Source organism: Acomys minous, assembly GCF_964271855.1.
Source record: "Acomys minous genome assembly, chromosome: 15".
In the NCBI taxonomy this organism is placed as follows: domain Eukaryota; kingdom Metazoa; phylum Chordata; class Mammalia; order Rodentia; family Muridae; genus Acomys; species Acomys minous.
The window spans coordinates 77907820-77925395 of record NC_140497.1 but is presented as its reverse complement, the minus strand read 5'-3'; the positions used below and the strand labels follow the sequence as shown (position 1 = coordinate 77925395).

Genomic DNA, 17576 nt, shown 5'->3' with positions numbered 1-17576 from the left:
GAAGATTCTGGATCAGTAGCTCTATATAGCAGCCTGGGACCATGTGTATTTAAAATGTGATTATTGTCAAAGTTTTAAATTAGCTCACATGTGTGTGTGTGTCTGTGTGTGCATCTGTGTGTGTGTCTGTATATATATGTATGCGAGTGTGAGAGGGTGTGTGTACCATGCACATGTGGACACGAATGTGTCACTGTACTTATGTGAAAGGCTTGTAACAGAGATCAACTTGGCAAGGTTGATTTCGCTCCTTCTACCATGTGGGTTCTTAATTGTTATAATGACATTCTTTCATCATTAATTTAGTGACTTGGGTATTTTCTGTCTTTTGGCTAGTTTGATTACTGGTTTGTCAATCTTAATGATCTTTTCAAACATCCTACTCTTCGTTCCCTTGATTTTTTTCAGAATCCTCCTTTGAGCCAAGAGGGTTGGAGTCAGACCCAGACATTAAGCGCTGAGCTTGTTGCACTGTTGGATTTGGGTTTGCTTTGCTTTGGTGGTGACTATGCCTTGATTGTTCTTTCTTTGAATAAGAAAAAAATTTAATTAGTCATACCGATTCTACAGGAGCTCACAGTGGAGAGACTTGAACTCTTAAGGAGAATGTACAGGTTTTTAAAAATTTATGCCTTTACTTTACATCCTGATCGCAGCACCTTCCCCTCTCTTCCCAGTCCCCCACCCACCATTTACCGCCCCCCTTCTCCTCTCTTCATCTCCTCAGAGAAGTAAGAGGTCCCCCATGGGTACCAACCATCCCTGGGACATTAAGTTGCTGCAGAAATAGGCACATCCTCTCCCATTGAGGCCACATAAGGCAGCCCACTTATGCGAATAGGACCCAAAGGTAAACACAAGAGTCAGAACCCCTGCTCCAGTTGTTGGGGGAGCCACATCTGGTACATAAGGGCTCCACAAGAAGATCTACAAAGTCAACTAACCTGGGCCCATGGGGGCTCACAGAGGCTGAACCACCAACCAAAGAGCGTGAATGTACAGTATTTTAGAGACCTTGGAGTTTTTGTTTTTGAAGCTTTGACGATAGTTTGCCATTTTAGAGAAGCTTTGAACTTCATAAGAAATTGTGGATATCATAAAGAGACTGAATGCTTAAAGTAAATTTTTAAGGACTGTGACTTTTAAAAGCTGAAATGTTTTATATTGTGATATTGACTTGGGGCTGGATAATAAAAGAGTTATGGATGAGTTTGTGTCAAGGGATCAATTATGCTGTTTGTTTGTTTGTTTGTTTGTTTTTTGTCAACTTGACACAAACATAGGTATATCTGTAAGAGTTTTAATTGAGAAAATGCCTCCATAAGATTAACCTATAGGCAAGTCTGTGCTGTATTGTCTTGACTAATGAGGGAGGGAGCACCTTGCTGTCAGTGGTGCCAAACCTGGGCAGGTTGTCTTGGGTTATTTAGGAAATCAGGCTGAGCAAGCCAGCAGAAGAACAAGCCAGTGAGTAGTGTTCCTCCATGGCTTCTATTTCAGTTCCTGCCTCTAGGTTCCTGTCTTGAGTTCCTGCCCTGGCTTTCCTCAGGCTCTGAGGTTTATTCTTAACACAAGCAAATAGAGCTATAAAATTCCATCTTAAGACATTTTGTTGTATTCTGTAGGTTTTGTTATGCTATGATTTTTTCTTTTATTTAATTCCAGGACTTTTTAAACTTCCCTCTTGATTGCATCAGTGGTTCCTTAGTGTGTTTTTTAATACCTATGAACTTATGAATGTTCTGTAGTTCTTGCTGTTTTGCTTTATTTCATTGTGATCATATGTAATACAAAGGATCATTTCAATGTTCCTTATTTGCTGGGACTTAGTTTGTGTCATAATATTTTTGTTGATCCTAGAGAAAATTCTATACACCACCAAGAGGACTGAAATTTGTGGCAGTTGTGTAGAATTCCCTGTAGGTATCTGTTAGATCCATTTGATCTGAAGTATCATTCAATTCAGATTGTTTTTCTGTTGACTTTTCGCTGGGTTGGTCTGTTAGTGATAGCGGGGCAGTGAACTCAACATCTGGCATCATTTGTCTTTTGAAATTAAGTACACCTGTGCTTGATGCATAGACATTTAGAATTCTAATATCATCTGGTTGGGTTGCTCCATTAAGAAATGTGAAGTGCCTTTTATCACTTCCAATTATCTGTGCCTTAACTTGATTTTTGTCAGACAGTAAAACACTGACTCCTCCTTGCTTCTAAGCTTTATTTGCTTTGAATGCTTTTCCTATCTTTTCACCCTGAGATAAGATCTATCTTTTGTGGTGAGGTAAATTTCTTGAAGACAACAAATAGATGGGCCTGCCTTTTAATCCATTTGAATAACCTGTGTCTTTTGATGGAAGGATCATTAATAGGGAATGTAAGTTTTGAAAAGAAAATCCAAACTATGTTATTATTGCAGAAAAAAATTTGTGATATACTGGACATTTAAGTAATGAATTCTGCGACTACCTGTGGACATTTGCCTATCTCCTTATTATTGTCTCCCAGAAATATTAAGCAATCTAATACACTATTCAAGCTCCATGGAAACTCTTAGCTACTGCTCTGTTGCTGTGAAGAGACACCCTAACCAAGAAAACTCATGTAATAAAATGCACTTATTTGGGTGCTGTCTTACAGTTTCATAGGGCTAATCTATTATTTTCATGGCAGGCAGGCAGGTATGATGCTGAAGAAGTCGTTAAGTGCGTCATATCCGGATCAGCAGAGCAGGTAGCAGGCAGAGAGAAAAACATGGCCTGATGTGGGCTTCTGAAACCTCACTGCCTACTCCCAGTGACACACCTCATCCAACAAAGCCACGTCTTCTAATCCTGCCCTAACAGTTCTATGCCACAGTGACTAGGCCTATAGATAAGCCTATTGGGGGGGGGGCATTCTTTTTCAAATCACCAGAGACTATGTACAGCAAAACGTCAAACAGTAGCATGCATAGTGATCGTGTGTCTCTCTTATTGCTCAAGCAGTATTGTGTCATGTATATACTGTTTTATTTAGCTTTGTGGTTACAATGACAGTTTGCTCAGAAACTGACAAGTAGTTATAGCTGACTGTCCTCAGTGTTAACCACTGTAATGGTGCAATGGATTGACAGCCAGCAAAACCCAATTTCTTTTTGAGGCTTTCTTGATCTTGATCTAGTGTTTCCTAATCCTAAGAAGATGCCAGTCATCTCAGTTAAACTTAGCAGTCAGGCAGTAAGGCAGATGACAGCACTTGAGTAGTGTATACACGTTGTGCACTTTTCTCATGGGCAGCAAGGTTTGCCTGATGGTGTTGTTTTAGAGTGTATTATTTTATGGTGCATTGAATGTATCACTTGTTCTATAAAGGTGATTAAAATAAGTCCCTTCTAGCTCGAGCACACACCCATGCAGCTAGCTGTTCCAGAGGACGAACGTCCTTTAGTTTTTTGGTTGTATTTAACTCCTATATTGACCTTTTGTGCCATTGCTCTGGGGATTGGCCAGTCTGTACTTTTTATTTTTGTCCACATGGCTGCTTTCACTAATTTATTCTTTAGCTCTGATTACTAGTACCTTGTAAAAGTATATTTTCAAAACCCTGAAGAAGTGAAAAGCGTTTCCCAGCAGTTAGCACACGTAACCTCTGAGGGATCAGCTGCACTATCTTCAGGAAGTTGTGAAAATTCTGGATCTAAGTCCTACCCTTAAACCTCTCAGAGGAAAAAGAGAAGGAAAAATACCCAATGAGTATAATTGCATCCTTACCTTTGGGGTAAAGGAGGCACTAGTGTTTTTTACACATAGAGCTAATCAAACGATGATGTCTTCCTTCCTCTTCAGCATACCACCTTCCTTCGTGTCCTCGTACCAAAGTTCAGCCAGCCAAATCTGTTCTTCCTTCTCGTTCAAATTCCTGTGCTCACACGCTGCTTCCATTATCAGAATCTAAGTTTTCCACAGTTTCCCCAAGTTAGAGGCCAGTGAAACTCATTCACATCCAGACGCATCCAATTCTGGGTGTGTTCATCAGATATGGACTCTTCAGAAGTAGTGAGACGCACAAGCCCTGATGGGACCAACATCATCCGAAAGTGTTCACGTTCTTAATCTCATTATATGAAAACTGAACCCAGCCTTCAGTCTCCTGGAATTAATTTATTATGTATATTGTTTGTTTCCATCAAAGATAATATGATTGACCCAAATGGAAGCATTTGGATAAATTGACTGGCAAATTAGCTAAATTGATTTTTCTGTTTTCTGTTGGAAAAAACATCATACAAGTCTCAGAAAACCACATATGAAATAATCATGTAAGGTTATCCTTGATACAAAAATTAGAAAGCAACTTATTTAGAATATGACCATCAAGTGTCTACATGGTACATTTTAACCTACAGCATGATTAAATCAAATGTATTACTACTTTTCCAAAGAGGGAAACCCCAAGTCTCTCTTAATGCAAACTATTAATGCATACATGACATATGTATGTGGATCAAATGTATAATTTAATTATTATTCCTCCTGTCATATTCTCAGTTCAAATCTAAGGCTGAGATGTGTTGGTCACTGTGATGTGGAGAATTAAGTCCGAGTGTACTCAGTATCCTATTTTGTACAATCATTTGTGTTCTATTGAGCGTTGTAGAGGGCAATAAGTGCTACAGAAGAACTTGGCAGTTGTAACTTTAGGTACACGTGTTAAAAACCACCATCTTTACCATGTACACTGCCTTAGAAGTTTCTCATAGGCTTTTATATGTTTTGTAGTAATAATAATAATAATAATAATAATAATAATAATAATAATAATGAGTTATGAATTTGAGAGGGAGTATGGGGCATGTGAGGAGTCTGTGAATGAGCGTGAGAAGGGATAGAGGTGATGTAATTACAGTCCTCATGTATGAAACTCTCAAAAACTAAAAAGAATCCTTCTGAAAAGGACAAGTAGAAAGGAATGTTATTCTTCAGACAACTGGCATATTGTAAACTGGAAATTAGTTAATGAGTTCTCTCATCTTTAATTGTTGACAAGTCATTATAAATAACAGAATACGTGCATGGTTTTTGCATGATTTGGTGCCAGCAATGGGATAAATAGAAGGAAAAAACTGCATTCATTTTTAAATTTTAATTATTACTTATTGCTTAATCATGCTAACAAATATTTACTTAATTTTCCGAGAGAAGTCAGAACCGCATATTGACAGTGTTATTATTCCTTAAGAGGAAAACTTTCTAATATTGGCATTTTATGGTTATGAGTCATTTTAAACTAAACATTAGTGTTCTTTGGAAATTAACAGTTTTTATCTTTAAAATTAGATTCTATTAAGCCAGGACTCATCAGTGGCAAGGGCAGGAAGAGGCAAAGGAAAATCTGAGGCAGATGTTATTCATGAATCCATTTTTCAAATGTAAAACTAGCAAAAAATAAAATACAGGCAAAAAACCTGAGTCCAGCTGACCAAGTAGAGCTGAGTAAAAGTGTGCAGTGTGCAAAGATTCATAATGTCAGTTATCAGTGACTTCTTATGCTGGGTCTATTACAGGTAAAACACACCAATGAGATATTGCCTGTTTTTATGTTGGTTTGTTAGAAATTCTCAATTACTAATTTATTAAACTACGTGCCATTTCCTTAGCTTACAATCTGAAGTGTTTAAGTGTGATCACATTAGAAGGTAGGATGAAGCTGTCTCACCTCTTTCAACACAGAAACACCACACACAAGTCTTCAGAAGAAAATTTCAAAGCCTGCCAAAGCTTAATGAGAAACGTCATTTGTTTTGGTATCAAAAGCAAACTTGTCAACTATAAAAGGATATGGAGATGCCCGACAGATCTGATATATAGTCCCCCACAGAAACCTAATGTTAACCAGCGTCTCTCAGTGGTGACAATATCAACAGATGGCATCAGTTGTGATTCTCTGGAGATAGGAGACTGGTACGAGTCTGCAACGCACAGATTTCTCCTCTAACAAAAAGTTAATAGTTCCAAATATCAGATAAATCCCAGTCTGTAGCTAGAGGGCCAGCTTTGAATCTATTTGTTTTGTTTTCCACTCTTCTGGCCTTTATATATATTTTAAAAATAATATCATAAACTGTCCAAGTGAAGCACCATGGGGACCTGCCGTGGACTCTGAGAACTTCTGTAGCTCTTCTTGGCTTTGCCCTTTGTGGTAGAACTTCAGGTTACTAAACTTATAAACTAGGGTTTGAAGAATGCAGTTTACAAAGCGCTGTTCCCCGGACAGAGTCGAACACAGAAACCCAATCCTAGACAGGAGTAGAGGACATGTACCAGTGGGATGCTCAGCCACAAATGGGACTTCTGTGTCAGATCTTCTCTCCTGAAGACTCAGGCAGAAAGACGGTAAGAGCAGAAGTTACAGAGGACACTTGAGTATGGCATCTGTGGTTGATGCACAAGATCTTCACAAGGCGAGGACAACTAACTTTTGCACATCATAGACGGCTCGCCAGGCCTCACCACTAGCTGAGGAACCATATGAAATTCTCAAAGGATGAGTAACTTATTTTAAAAGCACTAACATAAGCAAACCATCCTATCACTTCTCTGAAATAACTGTATAAGAAGAGAGGTTCTTATAATTTTATGTATACTGTGGACAAACTGCTGAAGTAGAGGCAGGAGAGAATGGGTTAAAAGCACAACTTAATACCATTTTTGTGATGTTTCTTAATATTTGGCATCATCTACAGAGGAATAAGTCCTCCTCAGTAAAAGGAGCTGTGCTTAAGAGTCCTGAAGTAAACTTATACAGTGTGTAGTAGTTGAGAGTCAGATCTGAGTGAATAATTTGAGCCAATACAGGTAATTCAGGGGGAAAAAATGCATATCAGGTTCTCTGGCAGCTCACACAATGTTGGTATTTTACTTCAGTTAAAATCTAATTTATCAAATAGTTACTACAAGGTAGGAGTTCTTAGTTCTCAGTTAATCCCTACATGATTTTAAAACTGATATTAATATTATAAAAATCATTGAGGGAACTATAAAAATTGCAACTAAGATGATTTTTCATGTAAGATTAAAATTTATCATAAGGGAAAAAAGTGAAAATACTTGGTGTTGACTATGAAATAAATCATACACAAAAATCAGAAATAAACTGAAAAGGGAAAGATACTTACTAACTGTAAGAACTGAAATGGAACAAAAAGGGGGATTTCACCACACAGTTACTAGAAGGGCTGAATTTCAAAGTACTGACAACATCAAATGCTGACCAGGTTGAAAAGCAACTGGAACTCTCATTGTTTCTGATATGAACTTTGAAATGGCTTACTGTCTGGATTAATTTCTTAGACAGTCTGGTATTTTTGTGAAAAACCAAATGTAATTTTACCATATAATCCAGCAACTACGTCTCTTAGTACCACACAGGTGAGCTGAAAACTGTCCACATAATCCCCAGAAGACAAATGTTTATAGCAGTTTTGTTCACAACTGTCAGTCTTGGAGATAACCAAGATATTCTTCAAGAAATTATTACTCAGTAATTGAAAAGAAATGGACTACCATTGTGTTTATGGATACAAGATGTGAATTAATTTAAACATACAGAAATGAATAACACTAAGTGGTCTCAAAAGTCAACAATGAACTTAAGTTAATAATTTACTAATGTTGATTCATTAATTGGAAATAATATATCAAATTAGTGAAGTTAACAATAGAAGAATGATGTACAAAGGTGAGGAAAGAGGTGTATGGGGCTACCTGTGCTTTGTGCTATTGTGAATGTATATCTAATATTGCTCTAAATAGAAATTTATCTGCTTTAATATTAATAGAAAATTAATCTAATTGAAAAAGACCTGGAATTCCCTATTAGGACTCATAAATAAAAATGTATTGGCAAGGAGGAAAAAACTGTGTGTATACAGTTTTTCCATATATAAAATTGAAAAAATATTCAAAGTACAAACAAATCACTTAAAATTTTTTAACCAGAAAAGTAGCTCACTGTGGAAGCTGTGGTATGCCACAGTGTGTCCCACAGAATATCCCTCCGTCCATACATCGTCACTTGAAAATGTTCATTGCAGTGGGTCATTGGTCAGGTTTGAGGTCTTTCGCTTCTGTGACACCATCAATATTGGATCCTCATCAAGATTCCTTCCGTTACCCTGTTGTTGCCCTGTGTCATGAAGATCCTACAGCTTTGGGACAGCAGGACTGGCCCTTTCACACTTCCCAGCTGTTCTCAGATGATATAGATTTTGGGGTGGGCCAATTCAGAGCCTTGGATCTGGGCCTGGTTGGTAGCTGAGCTAGTCAGCCCAACGCTTTCCCTTATCTGCACCATGAGGGTAAGCTCTCTAGTACTGCTCCAACTTGGCCACCCAATGCCACCATCATCAGGAGAAAGGGTTATATCTCCTGCCCTCATGCCATCAGGGCTGGCTCACCTGCACCCATGCCTCCAGAGCTAGCTCTACTTTGATGCCTGGATGAGAGGCAGGGCCTGCTCTTCTGAGTGCTTTAGTCAGGGCAGGGTCAGCTGACCTGCTATTGTGACCAGCCAGCTCTCTTGACTGCTTGCTGCAGGTGGTGAGAGGCAAAGGAGGGGAAGGCATCGCCCCCAACCCAATGACACCTCACGGTAGATGAGTGACAGGTCAACTTTCCAGTGTTCTCACCCTCAGGGCTGGCTTCCCTGTACCCCCACCACCAGGGCAAGCTCTGTTGTGTGCCCAGGCAAGGAGCAGGGCCCACTCTCCTGAGTGTTGCAGCTTGTGAGGGACAGGACTAGCTCTCTCGAGTTCATGACACTGTGGGCACCTTTCCTGACTGCTAGGGGTGGTGAAAGGCAGGGGCGGCATCACCTCTGTGCCTATGCCACCCCATGGCAGATGAGTGGTGGGGTCAGCTCTCTCACACTCCCTCCCTCAGGGCCAGTTCATCCACACTCCTGCCACCAGCTCCAGCCCTATTGTACTGCCTAGACAAGGTGTGGGGCCTGCTCTCCAGCAAAGATGCGGCAAGCTCTGCAGAGGGCTGCACCCAGTGAAGAGTGGGGCCAGTTATGTGCTTTAGCCAGCTTACAAACATCCATGTGGTCCCTAGTGGCTGCCACTGCAGTGGCTGTCATGGTCCTTGGGTGACATCCTCCGTCCATGCTGCATGGCTGTGGCAGCAAGTGTCATGAGGTGGAGGGCAGGTCTGTGGGCTGCGTGACAGTTGGCTGTTTGGGTTTGTATATATTCATCTTCCAGATTAAATACGCGAGTTTTGATGTTTTATGTAGCCTTTAAAGAAACTATTTGAAGAAATGTAGATACTAATGCATTTCAGGGTGAAAGGAAGAAGTAGGGTTGTTAACTGATAGACAACTTGGGAACTAAGATTAAATGAATTTATAGAATCTTGCTTGAAACTTTTCAGTGCCAGCAGTGTGTCTCAATGTGAGTCTCATGGCTAAAGCTGCAGTATTCAATTTTATACCTTTTCATGACAGAGGGTTTTTCCCTTCAGAGATTTAGGAAAGCAAAACAAAACAAAACAAAAGGATGGACTAGCACTCTACATATTACTCTTGAGAAAATAGTTGCCTGGAGGTATTATCTGTATACTAAAACCACCACCATGATTCTGTGTGGGTCTAAAAAGTCTTTATTAAACATAATCGTGTAGTGATTATGAATATATGCCTACCAACCAGGCCAGAGAACAGGGGGGGCCTGAATTGTCATTGTTTGTATACACTGGATATTTATAAGCTCAGGACAGCTTCTAAAAACATTCAGACCAAAGTTTCTATAATGAGCACAGATACCATATGAGGATTCAAACTGCACTGCATGTCTGTTTTCTCTATACTCTTTTGGCAAATGTAACATGAGGTGAGGGATAAAATTCACCCATTGTAGCAGTGGCCATATCCAAGAGCAATAAAAAGCAAGATTCCTCAGATTCCATTTTACTCCAACCTGGAAAATTTATTGAGAGAAACACTATCTGTTCTTGTGTCTGGGAAGTGTGTCCGACCTTCCACTCTACTTCACAAGTGCAGGGGTAGATGCTCACTTGTAGTCGCCATGAGATGATAAGGACCAGTAGTCATTACGTACTGCTTCAATTCATATTATTCTGGGAGACATAATAACATAGGAAGGACAGTCCTTTGCTGGGGAACGTTTCACTTCACACTTGCCTGTCTTCATCAGTTGGGTTAGGGAATGGGAAACAAAAGGAGAAGCTCCCCAGTGCCACCCCACCTGCCATCTGCCTCACAGAATGAACAGAGGCAATGCTGCGGTGGAGCCCCAGAATCTTCAGCACTGTGCAATTTCACTGTTGCCATCTGGACAACCTCCCACTCTGTTGACCTTCATGTATTCTTTATCACCCACAAACTCCCCACTGTTCTGAAAATTCTCATTTACCCATCAGAGCTTCTATAGCTAGAAATGAGAATTCTATTCAGTCTGAATCTTTTAGGTTTTAATTTTGTGTTGGAGCTCCATACCTGACTGTACTGAGTATGTCTCTTCTTTGGGTTCCTGGAGAAAGAAATGCAAGAGAGGAAAAAAAGAAAGAGAGGGAAAGAGGGAGGAAGAGCCAGAGACCATATGATTCTAAGACCATGGGAACCAAATTTCCTCTCATGGCAAAAGGAATGAACAAGCCCAGGGGTTAACTTGTTGAAAGGGATGCAAAAAGACACAGTATTGAGTTAGAGGTAGAGTTTGATGTTTGACGGTATTCATGCTTGATTATTATTATTCCTGGATTCATATGTATTTATTTCAATTCTGGGTGATAACTGTACATTTTTATCATGTAGATTCAATTTAGATATCTGTCACCTCCATCCAGAGTACACAATAATATATCTAAACTATTGCTTGGAGAAAATTATAAATTAACTTGTAGTACTCTTTCCTTCAGCTCAGTCTATAAATAGATTAGAGAAACAGCCGGGAGAAACCATGGATGTTTTGGATTTTGAAGGCACCTTCAAGAGCCAAGGTCTGGAGAGATAAAGTGATTTGGCCAATCACCAACTTGAGCTTGCCAAACAGTCTGGTTCCTAATGCTCTTTATTCTTTATTACACTGCCCAGTTTCTTGTTTAATTTTCCCTCAGTTGGCTAGCTCAGTTTTGGTTCTGTGTCTTTGGCCCACTATCCTGTGTGCTGATCTTCTTGTGCAGGTCACATACTTTATTTTCTGGGTCAACCACTGGCTTCAGTAAAATTTACCTTCCAGTTTAGCTGGCCTTAAGCATGACAGCCTTTACCTCCTCCTCCTCCTTTTTTTTTTTTTTTTTTTTTTTTTTTTTTTTTTGTGGTAGTCATCTTTACCTACTTTTATGTAGAACCTTTCTGAGCACCAAACATTCCAATAGTGTGACTTTAGGGTTGTGAAAAAGTGTGGTAAAACTCAGGTGCCACTTACATATTTATGAGCAGGCACCTACAAATTCAAAGAATAGGGAATCTCCTCAGAAATAGAAGGTCATACATAGATTCACGAAACATCCATAACACAAGAGAATTACACAGTATGAAACTTGAATGCAGGGGCCCTTGGATCATGACTATTCCTACTTTAAAGGGATGACATTGATGTTTTCAGATATCTAGCCTTGATTTAGTATTGCCCAAGAACATATAATCTTAAGATAATGTTCTGGAAGCTTGCTGTCCACATTTTGTATTATGGCATGAACTGTGTCTAGCCAATTGTTTTTTTTTAAGGCATATATTCATATTGGTCATGGTTCCAGAAGTTCTAGAAGGGAACGTTCTATTACTCTATTATGGTGGGCCCTCACAGACAAGGCAACGGGGCATGCAGAGACAATGGATGTGTGCACACACAGAGGAAGACTGAAAGCACAGGGTGGTGATAGCAAGGCAGAGAGTAAGGTCTCAGAAAAAGCAAATATCTTTGTAGAGCTGATATCTTGGTAGAGCTCTGGCTTTAATAACTGTGAGAAAAGAACTGTTGTCTCAGCGACCCAGCCTATAGCACTTTGCTGTGGCAACACTTACTAATATAGCCTACGGGCCAACTCAGACCTCTGCGGAATATTTATTCTTAGCAAGATCAGCTCAGAGTTAATGGGAAAATTACTGGTGATGATAGAATTGTTTTTCTAGTGTCTTAAACATTGGGATTAAATATAGGAACAGTCTGCAAATAATAGTATTAAAAATTGAAACCCTTGTAGTTACAGGAAACTTGCATATCAGATTGTAAGTGTTTCTACAATAAGCCTTTGCTATTTCTATTTAAAATGTGTTGTTTGGATAATGAATGAACACATAGTTTTAAATTAGAAGCATGCAGTTTCATAAGTTGCCACGGGAAGCCTTTCCCCTGGCGTGAGGTTTAGAGGCATAGCAAAAACCTTGGGGAACCTGGTGTGAGTGTTGACAGTGTATGGAATATGCACACCATAGCTTTCTTCCTCCTGGATGTTTAGAGGCTGCAGACTGCTCCCCTACAGAGACTACTACTCATGAGATTAACTAAGCCTGTATCCTTGTTCCAGTTGTATATCATAAATCCTCCCTCCCTCCTTGTTTATCCCTATATAATAACTAACACCTCTCCGTCTTCAGCTATAGGAAATAATGCTGCCTTTCTGTTCAACTCTATATGATAAACAAGATGAGCTTCCAAGAGTGCTGTGGTTTCTCCATCAGAAAGCCCAATCCACCTGCACCGAGTTTTCCTGTGTGGGTATCCATGTGAATGTCTTGTTTTCATTTCCTCCCAGCCCCAGTAAGGTCTGTTCCTGATGCCATGGTGAACATGGCAGACTATGTTGGAACATTTGAGAAAGCACAAGGGCCATTATATATGTATGATTTGGGAGCCTTGCATAATTGCTCAATTGCATAAGAATACTCATTGTTTAAAGATTTGAAATTCTTAGAAAATCTAATATGAAATTTTAGGGGTGAAATTTAAATTTTTTTTGATTTTTTTTTGTTTTTTTTCCTCCTTTATTAATTTATTCTTGTTACATCTCAATGGTTATCCCATCCCTTGTATCCTCCCATTCTTCCCTCCCTCCCAATTTCCCCTTATTCGCCTCCCCTATGACTGTTCCTGAGGGGGATTACCTCCCCCTCTATATGATCATAGGGTATCAAGTCTCTTCTTGGTAACCTGCTGTCCTTCCTCTGAGTGCCACCAGGTCTCCCCGTCCAGGGGACATGGTCAAAGGTGAGGCACCAGAGTATGTGAGAAAGTAATATCCCACTCTCCACTCTACTGTGGAGAGTGTTCTGTCCATTGGCTAGATCTGGGTAGGGGCTTAAGGTTTACCGCCTGTACTGTCCTTGGCTGGTGCCTTAGTTTGAGCGGGACCCCTGAGCCCAAATCTGCCTATCATAATGTTCTACTTGTAGGCTTCTAGGACCCTCTGGGTCCTTCTACTTTGCCTTTCTCCCATGATTCTCTCATCTAGAGTCCCACTAGAATGTCCTCTCCTCTGTCGCAGTTTCCTGGTAAGTGAAGGCTTTCGTGGGGCATGCCCGTTGGGCTAATATGCAGATATAAGTGAGTATATACCATTTGAGTCTTTCTGCTTCTGGGTTAACTCACTCATTATGATCATTTCTAGCTCAATCCATTTATCCACAAATTTCGGGAATTCCTTGTTTTTAATAGTTGAATAGTATTCCATAGTGTATATGTACCACAGTTTCTTTATCCATTCTTCTATTGAGGGACACTTAGGCTGTTTCCATGTTCTGGCTATTATGAATAAGGCTGCTATGAACATGGTTGAGCAAATTTTCTTGTTGTGTGCTGGAGCATCTTCTGGGTATATTCCAAGGATTCCATCTTACACCCATCAGAATGGCTAAGATAAAAAATTCAAGCGACACCACATGCTGGCGAGGATGTGGGGAGAGAGGAACACTCCTTCATTGCTGGTGGGATTGCAAACTAGTACAACCACTTTGGAAATCTATCTGGTGCTATCTCAGAAAAATGGGAATAGGGCTTCCTCAAGACCCAGCTATTCCACTCCTTGGAATATACCCAGAAATTTAAATTTTTAATAGAAAGGTTCATCAAATTAGCCAAGTCTTTAAATAAAAATAAATGAGAATACACCTATATATTGTAAAGTATAATGAAATAATGTATTGAATTTTTAAATGTGATACATCAGATATTTCCTTTATCAGACGAGTCTCAGGGACTGGTGAAATGGCTCACCAGGTAAAAACCTGTGCTACCAAGGATGAGGGCCTGAGTTTGATCTGTAGAACCCACAAGGTAGAAAGACAACTGCTCCCACAAATTGTCCTGTGACATCTAGAAGCTTTGATACAACAAGTGTCCCATCTCCCACCAGAATAAGTTGACTAATGTACTTCAAGAATTTAGGGAGAAAGTGACCTCAGATAAGTTGCAAGGACAGCACAACCCCACCCCCATCACTTACAAATGAGTCTCAAATGCTTTAGTGCAATCGCCTACATACAGTTAAAGGCAGTGGATTGTGACCACAAAATAATGTCCTTGAACAGCTGATAAACACTTTTTTACTTTACTACCTTGTAATCTTCATAAACCATTAAGTTTCCAGCAGTTGTTCCCCAACTTCCATTATAGGCTAAGAATCCAACACAGAATTACCTTGTATTTGGGTGCCATGTCTCAAGCCTCTGGCGGGGGGCAGGGGGTGGCTTCTCAGCCTTTAGTTATGATATGGCCATAACATGTGACCACTGAAGGGCCGTTCTTTTGCATACTTTCCCAGGATTTGGTCCTTCTAAGTTCTGTCGTGATTAGATTGAGGTTATGCAACATGGGCAGAGCTGTTACAAAGTGGGCACATGCACAGTGCCTTCGTCACATCAGATAACGCTTGCCAGTCTATCGGAAAATGTGACAGTTGGCTGGTTCAGACATAAATGTCAACTGGCGGAGCAATAAATAAAGTTTGCCTCATCACCGATGATATGCGTTTTGATCATGGGCTGAGGTTAGGCGGCCACCTATTTGCATTGCTCCCTTTAGCAATTAACACGTATTCTGTGGACAAGTAGTCTGAAACTATACTTTTTCCCATCAGCAGGCTTCTAATTTCTAATTTATCTCTCAGTGGTCACTGTTCCCTAGGGGGTAGGAGTGGGGTCCTCTTTATTCCTACCGCTTTTGCTACTTGAACACTCAGCTCTCCCAGATTTCCCCAATGGAAATTCCTTCCAATTGGTGTCTGTGTCAGTTTTAAACAATCTTGCTCAGAAACGCTCTTAGCCTGTTCTCGGCTTGTGTTTTCTTTGCCTCATCTCCAGAGTCATTTGTTTCCTGGGGATGCCTACTCACTTTGGTGAAAAGTGGTGCTGAGGAACTCAGGAGTGGAAGCTCCCAGGTTGTCTAAGTGAACAGAGTCGTATGTCTGCATGTGAACACAGTGACAGAGTCATATGCCTGTGACAGTTAGATGCCTGCATGTGCACACACAGTGACAGTCATGTACCTGCATGTGCACACACTGTGACAGTCATGTGCCTGCATATGTACTCACTGTGACAGAGTCATGTGCCTGTGTGTATACATACAGTGACAGAGTCAGTGCCTGCATGTGCACACAGTGTGACAGAGTCATGTGCCTGCATGTGCACACAGTGTGACAGAGTCATGTGCCTGCATGTGCACACAGTGTGACAGAGTCATGTGCCTGCATGTGCACACAGTGTGACAGAGTCATGTGCCTGAATATGCACACACTGTGAGTCATGTGCCTGCATGTGTACACCCTGTATTTTATATGCTGTGTACAGTATAGTGTATACACTGAACACTGAGCTTGCACAGAGACATCCAACTCCACTTTAATACCCATATTAGTTACTTATTGTGATGAAACTGCAGACAAAAACTTAAGGACTTAAGGAAGGCAGGTGTACGTGGGCCACAGTTTGAGCTTTATCATGGCAGAGACACCACTGCAGCAGGAGTACGATGCAGCTGGTCACGTTGCAGTTGCAGTCAGGAAGCAGAAAGAGTCCACCCGTTCCCTCCTTTTCGGTCACTGTGTGTGGTGGTGGGTACCAGCCTGCCTCAGAATCACACTACCTATAACCTATGCCCAGGCTGGGTCCTTCCACACCAGACCAACCTCTCTGGACAAGTTTGTTTCCTAAGTGATTTTACCCTTTCTCAGCTTGACAATTATAATTAACTGTAACAATTCCACCCTCCTCACCCTGCTTGCGACCTGCGATGTCATACAATACTTTTCTCCTACTCGACCCCTATGTCTGTCCTCCCGGCTCTCCTCACTTCAACAGGAGCCAGATTCCTACCTGGCTTGATTCATTGGGTTGTATCACTATGCTATTGATTAGAAAATTAAAATAATTGAACTGACATAAGGAGAAAAACAGTAGTTTCAAATAAAAAGGAATTTCTGAATGGTCTTCTCTGTCCAAAGGACATCTGCAGGGCACACTAGAAAAACATGGTGGGTTTTTCTTATACAGTTCTCATTTCCCCAAGTCTCCTAGTTTCCTTTAGATTGTCATGGGATTCTGGTCATTCAGGAACATAGGAATGTACAGGTTGTATTTGCTTCAAACGTTTACAATCTCATGGAGTGTTTAAGAATTTTTTCATTCAGTACAACAGAAAACCCTGTAAGTTTTTCTATTCTTGTCTTCCAATTGGAGGCCCTTTATCAATATTCAGCAATTTGAGGGGACAGCACTGCCAGCAATGCCACATGGCATCATGTTTGGTAAACTAGATTTGGCAATAGTGGAACCTGGAACATTTTTGTTTTGGAACATCTGAGCTACAAAATATGTCACCAATTAGTTCATCTTTGAAGTGGCAGCAAAAGTCTCCTCCATGGACTTTTGCAACCAGCCTGCACTCAGGGGAAATAAGACAGAGAGAGAGGGTAGGGGGTGGGGGGAGAAAGAGAAGAAAATAATAAAAAGAAAAAACTAAATCAGATCAAGAGGCTATCAAAAAAAGTCAAAATTACAGCTTGCTTTCTTTGTTAACTTTTATTACTCTAGTTTGCCTTCTAGCTATATGATGCATTTAGGATTCCACTTTGTTTCTGACCAAAGGATTCATTTAAATGTAGCAAACAATGAGGAAATCATTTACTGTGGAGAGCTTAAACCTTCCTTCTGAAAATGTGGTCAAAGAGAACAGCATGCTTGTAGAGTTCTGTCTGGATGGCAATTCTAGCAGAGCTGTCACCTGGATGAGCCTAAAACACACAAATCACATTGTTAGTCAACTCCACGTATATAACTGGCATTAAATGGTTCTTCTTTTCGCTTCAATATTAAAGAAAACAGGGTTTGAAAGGCTGTTTCCATGGAGACCACTACACATTTCCTCCCCTCTCAGTTCTTTCTCTCAGGAGTGGTGATGGGTGACGATTCCTGTCAGCAGCTTGCTGCCTGGGTTGGGTTGTGACATTACTGCAATACCAGTGATCAAAATGTGTCCCAGGCTCCAGCTGGTCTAGTAAAGCCAGGACTCACTAACTCCGCAGCCATCGTCAGCAAGGGCTCTACAAACAGATGTTTCTTTCAGACTCATAATTCAA

General features: G+C 40.5%; 1 protein-coding gene across 2 annotated transcripts in view; it reads right to left on the bottom strand.

Moving 5' to 3' along the window:
- Positions 1–17008: 17008 nt before the first annotated feature.
- The window catches only part of CFAP299 (cilia and flagella associated protein 299), a 451865-nt gene continuing 451297 nt past the window's right edge, over positions 17009–17576 (bottom strand). For both annotated transcript variants that reach the window (XM_084759751.1, XM_084759752.1), the window contains one exon: positions 17009–17231. In XM_084759751.1, the coding sequence (XP_084615877.1) occupies positions 17136–17231 (96 nt within the window). In that variant the 3' untranslated portion in view covers positions 17009–17135. The remainder of the gene's footprint in view (positions 17232–17576) is intronic.